The following is a 22,679-nucleotide window of genomic DNA, read 5'->3' as shown; positions in this document are numbered from 1 at the left end:
CCTCACTGCTAACACGCTGGCAGCTCCGGCCTCCTCATCGTCCCCCAAGGCCAGGGAAGTGGCACCGGGCGCTCAGCTTCCTCCGGCAGCATCTTCCATCCCCGCTCCCGCGTCCACTCTTGCTAACAAAAAATTCAATTTCTGGGCCTTTTCACTGAATTTCAGTCTGCATCCAAGTGAGATTTAACCAAAGTGGAATGAAAAGAAAAACCAGTCAGCCAGGAGATGAGATGACGTAATCCGCCGTTTTTTCATATTAAAAATGCAAAAATTAAATAATCTGAAAAAATACATTGGTAGCCCTGCAATTGCTTAAAAAAGTGCAGAATATGTTCTGGCAATAAAAAAGCACAGCTCCATGGGCAGGCAGTCTTCAGAGGCAAGTCAATAAGTTTTAGAGGGCATATTGACAAGTGGGAATGAACCTTACAAAAATAACTCAAAAAAAAATTGTTCAATCAATTATGCAAAATAAGGATTTTCAGCTTCCTGACTTAAAATGTGATTAAAACCAATGACTGCACTATTTTGACTGCAACACCCCAAATCTAAATTACTTCCTGACACTGGCAAATGGTTTCATTACTGAGGCTTTGCTTGTGCAATTGCAGCTGCTTTGATTCTCCCACAGAAATCCTCGACCTTTTTTCTGGATACCCATTTATATGAAGGAGGTCACATTTTTGCAGGATTTTTTTTTATTTTATTTTCCCGTCTCTTTTTCTTTTTAGTGTAATACCAGTTTGCTCCCCATTCCCTCCCCCCCCTCAAAAAAAAATCTGGTTTTCGGCACCTTCCCACGTATCCGCACTGCGGGGAAAGGGGCTGGGGCTCTTCGGTTGGCCACGACCAAAAAAAAACTTTTTTGGGGGGGTTTATCTTCTTCCAGCACTGTTTTTTTCCCACGGAAAGAGTCACCAAGGGGCCAAACAGCTTTGCGAATGCGCCGCCCCACGGAGGCCCCCCGCACGGCCGCGCGCCGGCGCCAGCCCCGCGGCGCGCGGGCGCAGGAGCGCACCGCTCGAGCCTTCGCAGCCGTCGCTCGGACGGCCTTCCCCGCGAGCCGCTGGACTCCGCGGGCGGTAAATCAGGGAGCCGAGGCGCGAGAGCCAGGTATGACGGACAGCTTTTTATTTCCCACCGTTTTTAAGTTAACAGGGTGCTACGATCCATAGGTACAGCACGAGTCGCTCTCGTCGGAAAGAGAAAAACCCGCAAGAAAGCCCGCGGACTGGCAGCATCGCTCCGCGCACGCGGTCGCAGCCCCAGGAGGTCTCGTCGCGGCTGAGCATCCGGCACCGGCGACACCTTCGACCACCAGCGGCTGCACGGAGCAGGCGCCTTTCGGCACGACAGGTCCTGCCCGTCGGGCCGGCTCCTTCCTCCCCTAGGAAACGGCGCCCGAAAGGCTGAAACGGTTCTGCGACGCCCTCCAGGAAATTCGGGCTTGTGCTATCCGGCAGCGCCACCACGCCGGGCGCCCACAGGACGCCAGAGGCGAGCTGCTCACCCCGCGCCCAGCCGCGAGACCGCTACTGCCGCGGGGAATCTGCCTGCTCGTGTGGCTGTTTTAGAAACGCGGAGCTATCAGTTCAATCGACGGATTAATCCGCTCCCACTGGAAACCTCCCTGTCTCCCGGCTGCAATCCGATAATTTCAGCAAACGCCCCTAAGGCTGTGCAGAGATTTTTACGGGCCCAACGGCTGCCGGCCTGGCATCGGCACTGAGCAGGGGCAGCGCTAAGTGACGCTTACACTTTCAGGGCCTGCAGCAACGTTCCCCGGCGCCAGGGGCACCGCAGAAACCCCTGCCTGTGCCCCGATGGCTCCCCGCGGTTTCACTGGACTCTAGGCTCATTTCGACTGTCTCTCTTGCCTCCGCTCTATGCAGCAAGATACGTGGAGCCTACAGGCTCTGGGGCAGGTGCCTGGCCAGAAACAGCTATTAAATAAAAGCGACTAAAGCTCCTGGTGCTTCAAGGCATGGAAATCACTGTCCCATGAGCGCAGCATCTCTCCACAGATGATGATTTTGCTCACACACGGGGCACAGGCAGTAGCATCTTTGGGACCAGTGATGGCCCAAAGAACTAGACTGCCAAGCTAGCAACACAGCTGAGACCCTTCTGTAGGTGCCCCCGTGTGTAAGCCTGGTGTTTTCCCATTGAACGTGCTGGTACTGGGGCTCTCCTCCTGCACGCCCTCTTAGACCACAGAGAAACGCTGGCATCTGAGCCCTGCTCCAAAGTCCCCAGGACCAGCAAGCATTCCCCATCAAATGGCCATTGCTCGAGATCTCTCTGCACTGCTGCGTAGCTCTTCTTGGCTCAGAAAGTTGGCCAACAGTAGTCTTCTGCTGGCCAGCACTTCCCAACCAAGGCACCATGGCTCAAGCAGGACAACATACCTGGGAGTAATCCCAGTGCAGAGTGGTATCCAGAGCCAGAGATAGGCCTGGGAGTGAAGCTGGACCACCTGCAAAGTCTTTGGGCAGCCTTTCTACAGCACGTGTGCACCGCTCTGGCTCCAGCACGGACTCCAGAGCCAAGACCAAGATGGTCATTTAGCTGGGCATCCCATTTAGCTCCAACTTCCCTGCCTGCCCAGTTTGTCTCACCACACTTCTTCTACAACCACTAAGACACCATTGCAATTAGTTGTCAGCTCCTTCTTGCATGGCCATTTTCCCAGCATCAGGGAAAACGCCTGCTTTGCTGGAGCAGTGCACATCCGCTCCATGTTCTCACCAAGTGAAGGACATCCGCACTGCCCAGGGCACCTAGCACTCAGCTGTTTCACCAAAATGCTGGCTTCAGCACTCTGACAAGCAGCCTTCCCCTTAGTTTCTTACTAAGCTCATTACATTGAGGAGGGAGAAAAAGAGAGACAGTGAAACGCTGCGACTGTAAAAAGTCAGTGTTCCCACACTCGGGTTTTACTAGCGCAATGAAAGGCCATGGCACCTTCCTCCCAGCCTTTCCACTCCATCAAACTCACAGCCCATCTCAGGAGCTCTTCCTGCATTGCCAGAGCCACAGCATTTGCACTCAGATCCCCAGCTGGGCTCAGCCGTCCCTCCTCCTCGTAACTGCCTGGGGGCCACGTGTTTTATCCGTTACTTAACGCAACTTGTGCAGTTTTCACAAACTGTGCAAGCACATCACCATTAACAGGAAAACAAGAGAAGACTGTCCTTCACAGGCTGTTACTGCACAAAACCCTGCTGATCCCCAGCTGTCTGGCTCTTGCTGGTCCATCTGCTCTACTCTGTTCTATCTCTGGCGGCTCCTATTTTCCAGTATCAGCTCAGGTCTCTCTTTCAGGGTATAGCTGCATGCAGAGGAATCAGCCAGCCCAGTTACCAACGTTGCTCCTCAAAGACAAGCTCCCTCCTGCAGAGAGGCCCCCTTTGCCATTGCTAACTCTTCATGCACCCCTATCTGAACTGGAGAGACCCTTCACAGGAACATCTTGCAGCTGCCTCTGTTATCTCATTTCCAGCCTGCATGGTGCTGTGCCTAGAAGCTAGTTCCCTCTGGAGGTAATCTGAAGCAAGCTGGACTGGAGGAAAAATCATTCCACCTCACAACCTGCATCACCACTTGCTGTGAACAGCTCCACAAAAAGCCCAAAGGAAAAGACTTCCTGGTTCCCCAAACCCCAGCTGCCAGGACTAGATAGCTACCAAAGCTAAACTGGACTGTTAACTCCTCCTAACCATCTCCAAGCACCAAAAGACTTCAGAATGAGAAAGAAATAGGGAGCAACCAGCCGAGAAGGAAAAGTTGCTCTTAGCTTGGACCAATGACTTGTTACAGAAAAAAGAGGTTTTCATTTTGAGTAAGGGCACCTGGACTTAGCAGTGGGCAGAGGATTACAAGTGGAAATAGATGCTGCCAGTCAGTGGCTTTTAGGAGATCTGGGGTTGCTTTTAGCAAGGCAAAATTCTTATGAGCAAAGTTTCAGGAACAGAATAGGAGAGAAGCAAGCATTGCGGAGTGCAGGCTGGAAAAGCCCATCTTAAAGGGATTAGGGAATGAAGCTCCCCAGCATGCTGATAGGCTGGGCTTTATCTTGCCTTCCACAACCAGCTTCTCACACAGTTGGTGGGATGAACATGTGAGGGACCAGGCACAGCTCTTAGACTGGAAGACTTGCATCAGTAGCAGCATTTTGAATACAGGTGGTCCTGCCTGTCCATCTCCCAGCGACTCACTAGATGTGGGGAACGCCTGCAGGGAAGTAGTTGGGCTCTGAAGAGCACTGCTTGTTTAGAACTGAACATCCCATCTGATGACTTAATGTCCAGAGGGGACCCTGGACCCTCTCAGAGAGAAGCGAGTTTCAGACAAGTCTTCTAAATGTGCTCTGCACCCTGCAAACACATTCCTGTGCCCAGAAGACATTTGTTCACCATCACATACATCTATACTTTGCAACGGGCCAGGCTTTTTCACCTTTACAGAGAATGAAATCCTGCATGTGTCCCGCCTCATACACTTCTCTCTTCCACCTCTTCAAAGACTTGGAGGGATTTAATCTCAGCAAACGTGTGCTCTGACCTTATTTGTCTAATCATGTCTCCTCTGGCAACACTGTTACTCTATGAAGGATGACTTCCCTCAAAACGGTGATTTCCACATGTGTGTTTTGCACAAATGTAAGATTAGAGAGTCATTTTACAACCTGAAACAAAGGCAAGGTAACACAGCCCTTTTTCCAGTTGTTTTACAGCATTCCTGTGCACAACGAGACTAGTTACCCCTACTTGATTACAGTCACATCTCCGACCCTGGCTCTTTCCCTCTGCAACATGTTGCCCTCATCCAATGCTTCCTTTAATCGTACCTTTGAGGCTTATTCTCCACAGCCCTGCGCAGCTGTCTATCCTACAGCTTCAGTCACCCTTCCCCTTCGGCCAGATGTTCCCCAACTTGACTATTTTACAGACGTCACTCCAGCTGTGGCTGCCCACTGAATTATGACTATCCCCCTATTAGCCATGAAGCCCTCGACACTGGCAGCCACTAACTCTGCAGGCTTCAACACCTTTCTGCATTCGGTTGTACAGAGACAAGATCTGACATCCATCAGACCTCTCAAAGGTGCTGTCGTTCGTGAAGTTTTCAGTGGCAGAAAATGCAATTACCAGCTGGGAAAGGAGACAGACGCATTGCTTTCATGTCTATGCGAACACAGCCTTGTGAAAGAGGTGAACCAGGAGCCAAAAACTGAACCTGCCTTTTCTGTCACCTATTTGCACACTGAACAAAAGCTAAGAGATCCATGCAAGACTATCCATTGGTATGTGCGTGCTGGTATTTATTGTGCTGTAACAGATAGTGCTGGTTGAAAATGGACTAAGGTTTTTGTTGTGAATCAAGTGTTGAGGCCATTCCTGTGTGTTTCCAAGAAGCGTGGAACAGAGCTGACGGGAGGATTTGGGAAAGAAAGGTGAGAATTGGGTAAAAGGGTGTGGAACTGTGTTTCAAACTGTATTAACAACACTGTACTTGGGCACTTTTCAGTTGACAAGGGATATAGTTGAAGTGTATAACTCATTAATTAAGCAGAGCAGCTAATTTTAGCACTAATGAACTCTAGCTCATGTAATGTAACATTTAAAAGTCAACAAATTGGACAGTAGTCGTTCACAGTAAAGATTTCCATTCGCCGATTAGGTGAGAGCTATTGTTATGATTAGATTATTGCCAGCCAGAACCAAAAGAGCACACCGGGATAACAGGAAAATAATCATCCATATGCATCAGCTCCAGCTGTAGCAATACGCGCTGCGGATCTGAATGAGGTGCCGGTGTGAATGTGAAATCTCACTACTGTATCAAAACAAACATCACTGCGTGTTACATGTAGAATATAGCATGCCGTTTTGCCAGGGTGGTACCAGCCGCTGCTCGGTGGCTCCGAGCAGCTGAGAGCAGTAATGCAGCAGAAATTCGTTTGTTCTTTTTCTCCCCCTCCCTCACTTGAAAAGTCACTGGGAATCACAACGGCTCTGCAGTTCGATTCAAAATTCATCTTCAGAGCTGTCAGCTAAGAGCATTACTCGGTCTTGCATGCTGTTAAATTCCCTCTGCTAGGGGAAGAAAAGAAACGTTAAAGCGCTCCAAATGCAAAAACAAAACGAACAGCATCGAACCCCCTCCCCCAGCACTACAATCCAGAACCGCAGGGCATTCAGCCCGGAGGAACGTGTCGCCGTAACCAGACCGCGTTTGCTTTATAACCAAAGCTGCTAGCAGCACAGCGGGTACGAACAGACTGGGAGTTCTCCCTCACAGCTGGTGTACCTTTCTTTTGTGCCTCTTTGAGCCATTTCTCCGTCGGCGATTCATGATCTTAATGCTGTAGAGCGCTCCCAGGATAAAGAGGGCTCCAGCTATCCCGACTCCTACAGGAACCAGCATTCCCGACATGTATCCTGCCTACATGGAAAAGAGACAAGCACAGCAGCACTCACAAAACCGTCCGTTCAGAGTTGTTCTTTACTAGCCTAGGACTGCAATACATCCCTGTGCCGCTTTCTTCTAAGTTTATTGTGTTTGGGTCCTTATTACCCCTGCAAAAGATGAGATCGATATACAGGATTCCTTAAAAAAAACCAAACAAACAAACAACAAAAAAACCACTTGGGAACTCTTTGAAACAAATCTGCACTTTATCCACCTTTATTTTACACAGAAATTCCTAGACTGGTTCAAACTGGCTCGGCACTCTAATCCAGCAGGAATCAGAAGCGCCTGTTTCTGAGGATGTGGTATATGGGGAATAATCCACTCTGACATCAATTTTTAAACGAAAGTCATGTAACTTGCTACCTTTTTGAACCCTTTTTCTGATGTCCCATGTAGGTAGGAATCTGGGCCATGTTCTGCACTGCGGTCACAGAGGTTTAAGGACACATTAAATGAAACCTTCCTCGTTTCCAAATCAAAGTTTTAAAGAGTTACATCCTATTAAAACCAAAATTGATGTGAACAAAAGACCCTGGCAGGGTTTACCTGCAAGGGCCAGAGGTGAATTGACCCTTTAGGTTTTTAAGGGCCATTGGAGGATGGATTTTGAGCGACTCACTGGACTCCCAGCCCCTAACCAGCCACACTCCAGGACCTAGCTGGAAATCACAGCTATTCACTAACCATTAGCTTTTGCTCACAGATGCTTCCTCGTGGCAGATGAGACAATGCATCGCTTGCCTGCACTTAGGAAAGGAAATCATTCTGATGCAGAGTTGCAAGTGCTGGGGTGAAGTGCCTGTGTCACGTTAACAAGCATGCATGTGTAAAGGAAAACCTTTATTGACTGCCAAAGGCAGGCAACCGCAAGCCACGAGGAATACCTGTAAATGCTCCAAGAGCTTTGCTACATGCTGTGAAAAATAGGCTGAGTGTTACAACAAGCTCCCCAGGCATCACAGGCATAAACTGAGGCCGAGATGCATGTGCTTAACAGAGCCCAATCCAGAGAACCGCTGGCCCAGAGCTGCCGTTACCCTTTTCGCTACGAATCCGAACTAGCAGGGTCTCGACTCATCCTTACGGTGCGCTCGTTGGCAGGGCGCTGCCCAGGCGCCAGATACCGGGGTGGGAGTGCATGGAAAGGGCAAGGAGCTGTTTTGGGAGGAAGGCTATACTGCAAAGTGGCTGGGCTATTCTCTGCCTTGGAAGGTGGGTTCTGGGCTGGGAGAGGTTTCCAGCCTGCTCTGAATCCTGAAATGTGTCTTACCATGACCAAACTGTTAAACAAACCTTGAGTAAAGAGCGTTACAAAGCTCCCATGCTCCCCAAACAGAAACATGTTGGCATGGGAAAGCAAGTGCTCCGGGGCACGGATGTTACCTCTTGGCATGGGAATAAAGGAAGCTATTTCCAACACCTAGAAAATCTGAAAGAGCTGAAATGCAAAAGCTGACTATTTGTAACACCAATGAAAAACATAAATATAGTAAATTGCAAACATTTAAAATTTACTTGGAAATATATTCCCAAGTGCTTGTTATTATATCTTACTGTTTTAAGTGAAAATTAGCCCAAGTTGTAAAGCACTAAATTGCTCCAGCATCCTCACCTAATTCAGTTTGGGCACTCAGCAGAGTAAGGGAGCCAGGTACAGACTGGCTCCTTCTCCTGATAGAGCTGCCTTCATTCAAGCGGCAGAAGCAGCATTCTTCGTTTTGGCAGCACTGCTTTACCCTTTCCCCTCTGCACACCCCAAAACAGGATTTTTCAGAGGCCTCTTCGACAACTGGCAACAGTCCGTCGCTTGAAGCCACTCCTACACATCTGCACTCCCAAACTGCAACAAAACTCCACAGCACTTGCTTACACTGTAATTACATTACTTCCGCGATCCACTCAGCGCAAAAGAAAAAAAGCTTTTCCATGTGCATTGCCCTGGCTTCGTACGCTCATCTGGAGCACAAAAATAACTGCTTTCATCTAGGACAGAAGCAACGCTAACAAGGGCTGTTTTGCGCTAACAAACCTCTTCAGAACCTGCTTATTTTCCAAATAACGACAGCTTCGTGCTTGGATCCCAAGGCTCGAGGGCTCACGTATTTAACCACATCTTGCTGGTTTGCTCAGATGCCCTCCTAGGAAAGCCAGCCCTGCTCGGTGTATGCGCTTTAAAGGAAGCTGCCTGCCTGCATCCAAGTTCCAGGAAAAGGAGATTAGTGAGAACACAAAGAAAAGATTGTATCTCCTCGAGGTAATTAAGGTGCCTTAATTGGGTCACCTAATTAGTGCAGTGGAAGGGTTTTTCTATTTCTGGCATTTTACTGCGGGCACAGGTGGTGAGGAGAGCTTGGAAGTGCCTTTTTAGCTGCTGTCCAACTGAGTTTCCTTATCAGAAATCACTGTTTTTAATCAGGTGAATTCTCTAGGCTGCCTGCAAGCCTTTATCACGCCAGGCCAGCCCTGGCTCTTTTTAAGACCTCCCTAGACAACTGGATGGACTTGTACCCCAAATGCCTACAACGCGATCCAAACCCAAGACCTGTTCCCACTGCGCTTCCGTGTTATGCAGACCAGCCTGCGGGGCTTTTGCAGTGACTTGAAAGAAAACCCTATTTCACTGGCAGCTCCACAGCTACTTTTTTAACCCTAGCCTATGGGGATAATTTATGGATTCTAAGGATGCCATTAATACATCCAGCTCATGATCAGCATCTCCTTTACTCCACCAGACTTCGAGAGAGCAGCAATGCAGGGCTCCAGAGAAGCCACGTGCTCATTATTCTGCGTGTCAAATGCAAGCTGAAAAACAGAGAAAATACATCAGGGCACGTCCTCATCCCTTCCTTGAGTAATGTGGGACCTGAAAGGTGACAGGGGCTCAGGTCAGTGATCTGCTGTCTGCTTTTTGTCCTCCAAGGGATTTGCATAGTGTTTGCAAGAGTTTGCATAAGGTTCAGCTCACTGATACATGTTCCTGGCTCCATGTTCCCTGCACTGTTCTCTCTCCTGACAGTACAGGTCTGATGGACACAGGAGGGGTATCAGTCAGGGATGGGGAAGTAATGTATACACATAACTAGGATCCTGGTTTAGATGGGAAGACTGCAAAATAGAGAAGACCAGGTTCTACAAACAACCCACATGAAAAGAGTAGATATTAAGAATGGTGCTGATAAACATAACCAAGAGGAGGAGCAAACAGGCTGGGAAGGTTTACTTGTGAGTGATTCACTTTATCAGTATCGAGGTGGGAGTGAGGGAGAGGTTGTTGGGCTTTTCTGATGGAACAAATCATTTTTTTTTAAAGAAAAATGAGCAAGATGAAAGATGTTCCTCTACATATCTGCCATTCCTCATTAGAGGGAGACGGCTCAGAGGGGAGTCTCTATTGGGCAGAGGCTAGCAGACAGCCAGTGACAGTGGTATTTGTGCTGGGCACTGCAATACCATCTGCTATCTACCTGCAAGCGGCTCAGTCCCTATTAAAGAACAACTCTGCTGGGGCCTGGAACATGCACCCACCTCTGCAACGGGGAGGGAGGGAGACAGCCAGAGGGATGCCCCGAGGAAAGAAGTGAAAGCTACGGCTTCAGTGAGAAGATGCCCGATGCCCCCAAGAGCGTGTGGTGCAGGCTGGGGTGGGTCTGGCATTCGCAGACGACAGACACGGGCATGCTACATCCACGCCAGGTGCTCAGCCATTCTGGGTGTCTGGTTTTTACCTTCTTTAGGAAAACAATTCTCTCTCCCTTAAAGGTTTGCTCTGGCTGAATCCCAGACCAAGATGCTCTGCTATGAGCATAGGTCATACTAGACATGTCTCCATCCTGTGACAGGCAGAAAACCAACTCAACAAGGGATGGGCAGAAATCCACCTTAGCCCTTCCACTCCTCAGCCCTGGAAAACAGACAGCCAGACCCCTTCTCTCTCATCAGATTTGATGTCACGAGTACTGCTGAGATTTGGTGGGGATCTCATGGAAAGACTGAGTTTATTGGGTGACACTCTGCTCAGGCTTAATGATACATTTCAGGAATGGGAGTTTCCCACCAACTCATTATCCTGTGTGTTTTTTCCTGTGTTAGTTCTGCTCCTGTTCAAGAATTTCCAAATCCTGCTGAGCCACAAAATGTTGTATCTTAAAACACTACTGTCATCCCATTTCTAGTTTCATTACTTTCCTGCCCCCGACACAACCTTTGGAAAGTTTCACAATCTTTTCAAAATGTTAGTGTTTGCCCTAGGGCAACATCTCTGCCACTGCTGGTGTAACTCTTGACTCCATGTATCATCACCTTGAACATCAGGGAGAAAAGATCAGGGTCTAGTATCTTTTTAATGTTCCTGTGCTTGCCCTTTGCCTCTCTAGGACTTTGCAGCTCCTCTTACATGTGGCAGCAGGACCGGTTTAGCTCAGGAGCAGTGGGCTGGCACTCAGCCTCTCACCCCACGCTGCAGGAGGGACCCAGAACCAACCTTCAGACATAGACAAAAGGGGTGGAGGAAAGTTAAAAGGCAATGAAAAAGTAACTCGTGTGGTCTGAAAAGAAGGTGCTTTACTAGTCCAGAGATGTCTAAACACTCCTGTCCCTAGTTCTTAGTTGCTCATCAGGGATGTACTGCGTGTTTACACCAGTGTACACAACACCAATAAACACAACAGCAGCATCTAGTTCATTGTCTGTCTGAGAAAATTTTAAGTCTCTTCGCTACTGTCTTTGTAGGGCTAATGAACTGCACTGGCATGAGTTTCTTTAATCCTCAAAGTAAAAATGTTTTTGCTTTTAAAATGATTGTGAGAAACACAGAGCAACCTACCTTATCTTTCAGCTTCTCCATCCAGCTTCTCACTGAAAAATAAGACAAAATATGAGCTGTAATCATGTTACTTACATTAATTAATGACAAATGACAATGATAGTATTAAAAGAGACACTAATTAACTTGAGACACTTCTAACATTTTTCACTAGACTTCCTCTCTTCTCATTCATGAAGGAGAACAAATGCAGCAAATCAACAAGAGAAACTCTTCCAGCAACTTGGCAGGCAGGGAGCTTGGTTTTCCTTGTGTAATCCACACCTTCAGGTGTGATTAAAAGAGGAAAATGAAAAACAACGTTTCAGGTGGATTTTAACCAGCATTTCTTATAAATACACTGGGCACATCTGAGAGGCAGAACACAATGTTACAGCACTGCTATCTCCTCCCACCATCCACTTTCACATAGTTATTCTTTCCTCTATTAGGCATAAGCCTGTACTGAAACCTAAAAAGACATTTTTTCCCCGTTTGCTATAATACACTGGGCTTGTTTCCTGCTGGCCCTGGCCTTGCCGCAGGAGTACGTAGGTCATTCGCTTCCTGCCTGCACAGTACCCAGCAGCAGGCTGACCTGGTGTCAAGTCTCCAAGCTCTTACGGCCCTGCAGCAGCCTTCTACCCCAAAAAAACCTCGTTAGCTCTCCCTTTTTGGGCCATTGCTATGGCCATGTAGACTTCTGAAAGCCTTTTTCTGGAAGAATCAGCACATACACAACCATTTCCAGCTCAGGGAAGTCACCAGGTAACATCTGAGGACTGGGACAGCCCTGGAGATGCTAAAATACTAAAGCAAGTAAGTTGACACTGTCATCACTGAGGCTCGTTTCCTAACAGTTAATGTAAGTCCCATGAAATATGATACTCCAGAATTAGAAGGCTTCAATAGCAAGTACTTTGGGATGAAATATTAAGCTAATCTCAAAGAACTGCAGATGATTAGCAGTGAATGCCTTGTTCATTAATTCTACAGGCAATTCTATATTTGTCTGCATTGCACAGAAGACAAAACTCATCCTTTAGGATATCAGCTATTGTTTTAATGAATGCCCTACTCATAGCTAAGAGGCAACAGAACAGTGAAAGGCACCTTTTATCAAGGTAGAGCAACTATTTTAAGCTGTGGTCATGGATCCCAGTCTCTCCATAAGGACAATGCTACAAGTTTAATAGAAATCGCGAACGCATGAACTTCCTTCTGAAAGACTTTTTGCCCAGGACGCACTAGATCTGAAATGTAACATACCCCTTACGGAGTGAGACCTGGTTTCCAAAGGATACATTCCTCCAGAAGCTCATTTCAAAGCTTTCATTAACAGTCTGAGAGTCTGTCTGTTGGCAGGTATACCTGTATCTCTCAGTGTAACCATCCTTCTGGAATGAAAACATTACTGTGAGTGAGTAGGGTGCAGCAGTAGTGTCATGTGTAAATTATTCTTTCATATCTCAGCAGCTGGGAAGACACAGCTCAGACCTGGTCAGCATCACTGAATTAAACTAGAACATTTTAACAAGTATGACATGACTCAAATAGTCACCTTTAATCCACCAGTAACACAGCACCTTCCAAACAGAAGGATCCACCTAAACCATCTAGAGCTGAAAAAACTGTGAAACAAAGGAGCATACATGCAGGAACACCCATCTCAGACAGAGACAACACCACCACTTAGGAAAATTTTGCTTAAAACCAAAAATATTGCTCTCATTTTTTAACTATGCCACTGTGCTTCATTCCAGGTTCCGCAGATGAGCAGTGATGGCGATTCACAGTTATACAACAACAGCCACAGGTTCAAAGACTGCAGTGCACGTTTTGAGGCTTTTGACTGATGCCCTCTATGCACATGCACAAACTCCTACGCACACAGGCACCGCACATGCACCGAGCCAGTTAAAGATGCTGTGATGCTCAGCTGGCCCCAAATGAAGTTAAGCACAAAGGCTATTTTTATACATCTTTCCTAATAATTTCATTGCATTGGTGATCTCATCAATAGTTGACCCACTTTCTTGCAGCTGAACAACAACGGCGCCTCCCAAGCAGCAATTAACTTCACAGCATTTCTGACAATTCAAATGTAGCGGCTGATATTTCCACTGGGGAGATGATCTAATAATATTCTACTACCTGTTTTTCAAAGAATCCAGATACTGGCTTCATTCCCTTCTGTGCCTCAGAACAACAGTGGCTTTTCTGTCGGGACCTACGGACACTCAAGTACAAACCTTGATTTGCTGTTTATACAATTGCCTGATATGAAAACTGGCCTCATTTTCAGCAAGAGTACATGTCAGACACCTTCCCAATTCAGTCTAAACACAAGAAAATGACTCTCTGACTGTACACATCCATGATTCTGTTTATCTGAAAGAAATAAGGACATGTGAAATTTCTGAAATCACATTGCCATTTAAATCTGGTGTTAGGAGGAGCTAGTTCTTCATGCTTCAACAAACTATCCAGACGGCTTTTACCTTCACTTCTGCCGTCATGTACCACCAGCACCCTGAGAAAGGCCAGGAGCCCTCCAAAGCTTTTTATCGTGCCTGTCCTCACGGAGAAATCTCTGCCAGGTTCTCCCAGACTCTGCCGCGGCCAGGGTTGTTGGGCTGGGAGTGACGGACGCCCGCTTGCTGCACGGCAGCAATCGATTCTCGCCAGCAAGAGCAGGAGGTGCAGAGCAACCACGGGCCGAGTTCCTGACAAGTCAGCGAGCACTGCATTAGAGTGAATTATAAATTGGCTTTAACGTTACTAAGGGCACACAACTGTCTTAACGTTTGCGAGGAAACACCAAACCACTCTGTCATTAAAATCAAGCACTTGACTTGTTCCACTTATTTACACATAGGCAGAAACTCAGTGTGAGGAGGAGATAAGGCACTTTTTCAAGTTAGAATTGACATCTATGCTAAATAGCTGCCATCAATTAAATTTGGACTGCAGACTCTAATTAGACATCATCATTCATGAAATTAATATGCTCAACCTGATCTTAGAAGAGGAACATTGTGGGTGGGAGTTTCTCATAAAAATGAAACGCTCTTGGAGAACACTGGGTGCCTTGCCAATGACACCCGGCAAATAATTAGTATCAAATAATCTATTCCATGTATTTTTCATCACATCCTTTTTATTCTTTCCCTGATCACAGAATGTCCTGAACAAGTGGCAAAAGCCTCTGGGTTGGAAATGACTTAACAAGTGCGCGCAGTGATTGATTCTCTGTCCCTGGCATTTTAATGACTAGTCCGTGACTAGTACAACCAAACCCGCAGCACAAAACGCTCCCTAACTCTCTGCTTCAGCTTAATTTTGAGCCCCTGTTTTCCCTAGGAGCTGAGTTAGACCAGTGCGGAGCCCTTCTGCAAATTACATGCCAAACCTGACATTTCCTTAGTGATTTATACAACATCTGCACTTTGCAAATTTAATTTTAAATAACGCATAGCTTAAGATTACCAACCCAGCTCAGGCTGAGCACAGAACTGCACAGAGGGATGAAATATCCGAGCCCAACTAGTAGTGCCGTTGTCTGGAGCTGACTCCAGAGCTGTCCAGGATGAATTCAAACAGGTACAGATGCGCTGTGCTATTTTTAGTCATCTTTCCCCAGCTTCCTCCTCGAAAACGTGCAGATAGACATTAAGAAGGTAAGGTATCAATTAAAGAAGTTATGCTAAACGTTCCTGGAGGAATCTGATCCAAAGGAGCGGTGGAAAACAGCCATGAGCATAGCCTTTCTCAAAGTTTGCTTTTTGCCCACTGCAGGCAGTTCCATGCAGGGCACCAGGTGATATTTAAGAGTATACAGTTCTGCATAGTCCAACAGCTCCTCTCACTGCCAACCATTACAATGCTGTTAATCCAAACAAATCCTTGCAGGAAATGTCTCTTACTCAGGCCCAGCTGCCCCAGGTAAGTCCTCACTCCAGCAGAGATTTCCTAATGGAGTTTCAGCAAGTCACTCACTTCAGGACAGCTTGGACAAATGAATCCTGGCTTCACTCATCAGCAGTTAAATTAAACCTCTCTCTACCTTCTCGCCAGCCTCTCTGGCTCTTTATACCTCACCTGCATTTCTTCCTCCCATGGATTTAGCCTGTGGTGTCACAGGACAAAAGATGCAGTTTAAGGCTACAGATTACCTTCCTCCAAGGTATTTCTCACCATGTGTTCCCATCTCTCTTTTTCACTTGTCCACAGCTTTGCATCCCCTCTATGCATAGACTGAAACAGCTGAGGCAAGCTGCACGTTTTCTTGCCGGGCTTCTCTTTAAAGCCACAGTGATCAGATATAATTTACAACAGAGAATCATAGGGCAAGAGGTTTGGAAGCTGCCTCCAAGTTCATCCTGAAAGATCTTCTGAGAGCAAAGAGGTTGCATGACTTACAACAGGGAAAAAGCCAGTGACCAAAAAAGAAGTTAAATTACTAAAGGAATGACAGACCATATTTACTGTGAGTTTAACCTACAGTCTGACACTTCCCTCCTCGGAAGGAGTCCCACCTCTCAGTGCGAGGCTCTGAGAACTTGGAGCCCGCTCAGCTTACGGCCCTGCAAAGTCGGGCTCCCTGGGTATCCTGTTAAAAACAACCAACCTGAAAGGAAAAGGGATGTGAACCAAGGCCAAGCTCCACAAAAAGCATGAACGGTATTCCATTTGCAGTGACTCACATGACTACTGAGCATCCTCAGACAGGAGAAAAAAGGGTCCATGTTAGAGCTTTCAGTTGTGGCCTCCTCCTCTGAATTCTCATCAGTGGTCTTTGCTCCTGAACTCATTTCTTGTTGCTGTTCAGATTACTATTTATCTAAAACTAAATTCTTGGTTATTGCTCAGGTCTCCTATTGCTCATTCTCACCTCAACCCTGAAAGCTGCAGGGTGCTGGGTACCAGAGCCAGGACCTAGTTTTATACCCCTCCATAACACACCATCAAATCTCTCACCAAAGGCTTTTCCCTGCTATCCCTCACCAGCACCCTAAGAAATCAGGAGCACAAGTTCTCTGGGCTTCATGCTTTGTCAACTTTTAATGACCCTAATTGCCTAATTATCCATTGCAACACAATGATAAAGCCTGCTTAATAATTCTGCTCACTTCTCATTCATTCTCTCCCTTCCCCAGATAAGAAAAAGCAAAGGCTTCATCTTCTGGTGAGGATTTCAATCAATAATTCATGCCTTCATTCCAACAGTTCCATCTCTTCCTTCCTCTCCTAGATGCCCTGATGCCCTATCTTGTCACTTTAGTTTCCATCTTATCAGCTTGTTTTAATCATATTCCTTTTTTAAATCACCATCTTCAAGTAATTTTGCTTTTGCGTGACAGAATAGGCATACTGTCCCTTTGACCTGCACATCTAGCAATATTTTCCAGTCTAGTATTTACATCTGGATTCCAAAATGTCATGTTGACACTGATCTATCCATCTAGCAACCTCTTTTTAATAATTCTCCATGACAGCCATTGAGACTAGTTTTGAAAATGTGGCATCAGGCTCCTATACAGTCTCCCAAGATCAGACAAAGGGACTGAAGGATAGTTTCGTTGTTATGAACTGAACTGACATTCACATAGTCTGGGACAAAACCGATTTTGTCACTGACTTCCTGCAAGACCTCAGGTAATTACCTAACCTCTTTGGGCCTTTGCTTCCTCATCTTTGTAAAATGGGACTAACAATATTTGCTGTGTCTCTTGGCTATTCGCAGTGCAAGATCTTCATGGTGGGAACTTGACTTCACACATGAAATGTACAGCACCTAGAACAACGAACCCAGAACATCTCAGGGCCATCTGCATGTCACAGATGGCAATTTCCCATAGAGTATCTGCAGTTTGTCAGCAAGCCATTAACCCAGCAATTACATCTGTAATTCCTTAAATGCATTAGGCTGAGAGAACTGCACAAGGCTTCATTCTAAGAAAGGAGAAAATATCTAGTCACCCATACACTCTTCAGGCAGGAAAGATTTTGATCTAACAGCTACAGTTAATTGCTTTCATATCTATCTAAAATCAGTTCTGCAGCAGAGACCTATAACACAGTGCTACTGCCTGGACCTCCCTCCCTCAGCTAGTTACTCGTGTTATCTCAGGAACTAGATACTTATGGACTAAGTCCTCCACTGCTGCGGGTGGTGTACCTGAAACCAAATGACAGTGTCTATAGCAAACGGCCTGTGTAAGACGAGATGCAGAAGGAAAAGGCAGATGAATCCAAGGAGCAGTAAGAAAAGCTCTTCTTGAGCACTAAACGTAAGTGTGATGCAAATCCCTGCAGTAGATTTGGGGGTTGTTCTGCCTTCCTCTGAACAGGACAAGCTCTTAGTTCCACCTATTGCTAAATTCATTGTAACACAGGAAGAGGCCAGTTTTGCACATCCACAAGGACATGGAAATAGTAAATACATAGTTATAAGACTTTTTATCCGCCACAGTACAGTTAACTGCATCTTGCAGCTGATGCAGTTCAGCACAGTTCTGTCATCATTTTTTTTTTCACTAGAACAAACTGGTTCACTTATTCCATGTCTGCTCTTCTCGGTCTCACTCTTGGTCATGAAATGGCTGGGTTTTGGTGTTGCTTCTGGTTAGTGCTCACAACCAGAGACAGTCAAAATGAGGAAACTTCATCCTTACCCTCAGAATTTTTACAGTGATCATCCTGCCAAAATAGTTATATGCGTAAAAGTCTGCAGCGAGAAAATAAGATGTTACTGTTCTTTAAAGTACACATTCAATCTCTGTTGCTATGTGAGAACAGGTAATCTGCTAGAGTTAGTTCTCTTCTTCCCTTACCTGCAAAGGCACACACAATTTCCAAACTTTCCTTGTTCTAGCAAAGGACAACTGGTCAAAGCATGAAAATAAAGAAAAGATTGATTACATTAAATCAGTCTATAGACACCAAGCAATTTGTCCTTTTGCATTACAGATTTCATCCCTTTCTCTTTCAGATAAGACTTTCTTTTAAATGAGACTACGGAGAATAATTTTGCAAAAATGCTCTGTGCTTCATCTACTCGGCTCTGACAATTTAATGGCACAAGGCTGCATCAACTCCATTTCCTTAAAAAACACAATTGCAAATTTACTTACTAGCACAAATAAATAAAAGAGAAAATGGCATTTTGCTGGAAGGCAGCATATTTTTAATGCCAGAAGAAAAACTGCTTCTGCTGGATGGGAATTTTGATGAATGTATTTCCCTTTGTGACCAACTAAAAAGGGCTCAAATGGCCAGATAATCAAACAAACATTGAGTTTACAATTATCATTTATGTTTCCAGAAAAAAAAATTTGTCACGTGAATTCTGAATTAACCCAGCTAACTTCTACTATTATCATAAAACAGACAGTTTTATTAACTGTACAAAATATAATCTTTTCTCTCTCTGCACAGCTAAAACTCAAGCTTGGCTCTGCATTATCATCCACCAAGACCTACTGAAATGTCTTCAGAGGAAAGGAGATGGTGAGAACTTGCCAAGCTCCCCCAGAAAGCAGAAGGTAAGGCGGGCTTCCTAACTCCTTCTCTGACTACATCAACCCTTTTAACACCGCCTTTCACATGGCATTGGGTTGGGCTTCTCCCTCTTGGTAGCAAACATCCATCTCATCACTTGCTATCTGCACTTCTCTGCAAATTCATTTCTCCTGTGCTGCCTTGGAAACACTTGTTGGTTTTGATGAACTATTTGTTTCTCCCGAAGTGATCCCAGACAGGCACAAGATGTTAACATGGAGCTAACATAGAAAAAACCTCTCAGGATCCTAAAAGACATGCGCAAAATGTTATGCGAATAGGCAATCACAATATGTTGCATCACTGAACATTTACTGCATTGCAAGTTGTACAAAAACTACATGCACTCTGGGAAAAAGAATGCAAACCTTGCTTACGGAAACGGGAATATCTCCTCCAGCGCACACACTGGAGGAGATCCTCAGCTGCTGTACACTGGCTCAGCTCCTAGAGCAACACACAGATTTACAAGCAGCTGTGAATCCAGCCCACTTCAGCTAACGGGCTTTCTCGTATGCAGAAAAGTTTCATATCACCAGTTTTCACTCATTATAGTCACAGTGCCCACATTGCAAATACAAAGTATTCCTAAAACAAGCAGGAATTGGGATGCCTTAGCTCCTAACTAGCTCTGCTGCTGGTAGCTAACCCTCCTCCTCTGTAAAACGCATGTAATCAGTACACAAAAAGGAAAAAACGCTTGCAAGGCCGGGATTTATCCCATCAAACTTCAGCTACTTATCTGAAATGCCTAAATTAGAAGTTCATCTACCTTCAGCTCCCAGAATCAGAAGGAGACAGGCATTTGCAAAATTTGATTCATCTCACTTCAGGTCTAGATTTTTCTCTGCAGATGCTCTTCAGTTCTGCTGGCTACACACAGGTGTCTGGGCAGCTCTGGCGCCTAATTTGGAGGAGAGGGATCTGGGCCAAACTGCTTGGATGTTTCCAAACAGAAAATTTCATTGAGGGTAAGTGCAAAGCATAGAGACAAGATATGCGGTAGTGAAGGAGGAAGCACAAAGGTTCTGAAGCCAGAGTAACGGGGACAGGGTGCCACACACTAATGTTGACTTATACTGCGATTTACCATCCACAGAAGCTGCCTTATTCCCGTTCTGTGATCCTGTTTTCTGTCCATCTACAGTCAAGTGCAGCCTCTGTAACATTAGTCTTACTGAACCAGGCGAGAAAGAGAATTATCTTAAAAGCGCCTAGAAGTCCTAAAATACAACAATCATTGCACCGCATGAACATGTCATGATTGCAAGGTCTAGTATCTCGAGGGTGAAAGTACGTATAGTGTGGTGTCATGGGGAATGGTGAAGATCTCTATTCAGAACACACAAAACTTCAACTTCTGGGTCCCCTTGACTGCAGCATGTCAGACAGGAAACCCTGATTTGGGTCTAAAGAGCTTCAAAGCCTGCTAGGTCTTCAAACTATATTTCTTCTCTCAGCTTCCCTCTAAGGGAAGAAGCATGTTCAAAGAGAGGTAGTGCTTCCACTGGAGTTTAGTTTTTACCCCGTTGCTCATAGGATATTTTTAATCCATTCTCTGTGTCAGAGTCCAGGTTAATACCACTCGCTTCATCATTGCAGTAGGAAGTGAGGAGTCTGCACAAATCTTTGATTCCACAGTCTTGGACCACAGCCTATCACTGCTGTCTCCTGCAGAAACCACGTCCAAAGGAGCTTTGAGCAGCATGTTTCCAAAACTTTGGAAATAAGGACCAAGCCCTCAATTTGGTTAGTAATACTACAGGGAAGCAGAGAGAGAGGTCTTAAAATGCTCATAAGACTCCCACTGTGGAGGAGGTGCAGAAGAACAGCCACCCTGGCTGGAGAACAGAGGAATGGTGCCCATCGGCCAGCCCAGCCTGATGTGATTTGGGCTACAGAGGGACTCGCACACAGAAATCAGCTGGGTGGCAATGTGAAACATCTACATTGCAACATTTTACAAAACTTTGAAGCACTGGGATTTCAACCATTAGCATAAGCTCTGGAACAGGTAGGTTAATGCCCTGAAAGAAGCGCTCAGAAAGCACATGAATGCTTTCATAGGACACATGGCTCTTCAACTGTTACTACTACGTAGTAATATTTGAATAGCAATACATAAATAAACTACTCAAAAAAAGCCTTAAGAAGTTTACTAAAGCTGCAAGACCAAGCTTCACAAGTAAAGAAATGTCCTATCTTGAATATTCTGCAAGATACCATTTTTAACTGTCCGTTACTTTTTTCTTAGAGATTTCCACTAAAAAATGTTTTTTTTCCCCCTTCTTCACCACTGGAGCAGCTCAACTATTTTAGCTGAAAGTTTTTCAAAAGATCTAGCAGCCTGCATGGGAAATTTCAGTCCAAACAGTTAAAATTTGGCAAAGTTCAAAACAATTAAAACATTTCAGGGAACATCAGACAAGTTTAAGGTTGACACTGCTGATATTCTCACGCAAGCCGCACACACGTGCAGAGGTATGCTGCAGTGCCTTCTAGGGAACGTGCTACCATTCAGCAGTAAGCACATCTCAACCTTAACAACAGATTTTTTAAATGCTTTACAGTAGACAGAGATACTTAGTTGGCAGTTTCCTGATTTACTGCAGTTGAGGACAAGGCCCTCAAACATAAATTCTCTGCGTTGTCACCCAGGTCTCTGCACTGTTTGCAATCTGCCCAAGTCATCGTGGGGAGTACAGAAAATAAAGCTCCACAAATAACAGCTGTGCACCTCCAAGCAGCTCTGCAGCATTTGGGAAGCTGTGACATCTGGTATCACCAACTCAGATGCAAAAACGTTGCGGGAATCTTGTACTTACATACCCCAGTCTTTTGGACTTTTCTTGCACCAACTCTCCCTGCAATCAGTGGTTTTGTCTGACCCAGGACCATAGGATTTGACCCTTTATATTTGTAGAAAAAGAGCACGAAAGGGAAATCAGTCTCAGGCTACTTTTCAACACCCATTTTTCCACTCCATAACCCAGCACTCTTTCCTATAATCCGGGAAAGATAGATACCATTTTTGCAAATTAAAACTAAGTGTCAAGGAGCTGGGACGGTGGGGAGTGAAAAGCCAAAGAAGCTGCAGGTGGAGAGTGTCCTGCATTATCTTCTCTCTGCTCTAATGGCATCTCATTTCTACTGCAGGACAGCAGCAAAACAAAGGTTGTTGCACTTCAACTAAGTATCTTCCACATCTCTGTGGCCACATGATCCCTCTGCAGAGAGCAGAGGTCACTTCTGTGTGCTGCTGCTGCTCTATCCACTCATGTACTTCAATCCTTTCTAAATGCAAGCCACATAAAGGTCCTCCTCACAGAGACCTCATCCTTATATTCTTTGAAAGATCATCAATTAAACTTCATTTTTTTTCTATATTTCAGTTTATGTCTCATGTTAATCAGACTCTGAAAACACTTTTTTTTCCTTCCTGAAAGAGCAAATACATTTTTTTCCTGATGACACTGTATAAATGATTTTTTTCTGCAGCAAACAATGTTAAAATAAGGCATTTTCCATTTTTGCACTTAAGAAAAAGGGATGTATTTTTTTAGTTCAAGATCTGGCCTATATTTCAGCTGGAAAGATGCAACACTAATCATGAAATGGCATAAGATCAATGAAATACTAAATGGTTGCAAATAAAAATGAAGGGGTTGACTTTTAAGGGAAAAAATAGACATTGAATTTTATTTTCAGCAAACAATTCTAGTAATTAAACCACAAAGCCCTGAGCATCGATTAGATGCCAGAAATAAAATCCATTTATCTCGGAGACTCATTTTCATGCAAATACTTACGAACATCAGCAGACCGAGCACAATCCAGT

At 45.4% G+C, this 22,679-nt stretch overlaps 1 protein-coding gene across 5 annotated transcripts in view; it reads right to left on the bottom strand.

The window, feature by feature from the left end:
* Positions 1 to 1,109: 1,109 nt before the first annotated feature.
* The window catches only part of ARMH4 (armadillo like helical domain containing 4), a 70,688-nt gene continuing 49,118 nt past the window's right edge, over positions 1,110 to 22,679 (bottom strand). For 3 of the 5 annotated variants that reach the window (XM_062577463.1, XM_062577466.1, XM_062577467.1), the window contains 4 exons: positions 11,300 to 11,331; positions 10,203 to 10,307; positions 6,313 to 6,447; positions 1,110 to 6,098 (listed from right to left, as the gene is read on the bottom strand). In XM_062577463.1, the coding sequence (XP_062433447.1) occupies positions 6,030 to 6,098; positions 6,313 to 6,447; positions 10,203 to 10,307; positions 11,300 to 11,331 (341 nt within the window). In that variant the 3' untranslated portion in view covers positions 1,110 to 6,029. The remainder of the gene's footprint in view (positions 6,099 to 6,312; positions 6,448 to 10,202; positions 10,308 to 11,299; positions 11,332 to 22,679) is intronic. The other 2 variants (XM_062577464.1, XM_062577465.1) reach the window with 2 other exon arrangements.

The sequence above is a fragment of the Rhea pennata genome, chromosome 5 (assembly GCF_028389875.1).
Source record: "Rhea pennata isolate bPtePen1 chromosome 5, bPtePen1.pri, whole genome shotgun sequence".
Lineage (NCBI taxonomy): Eukaryota > Metazoa > Chordata > Aves > Rheiformes > Rheidae > Rhea > Rhea pennata.
Note: the sequence above shows the minus strand (reverse complement) of the source record. Positions and strands in the feature narration are given on the sequence as shown.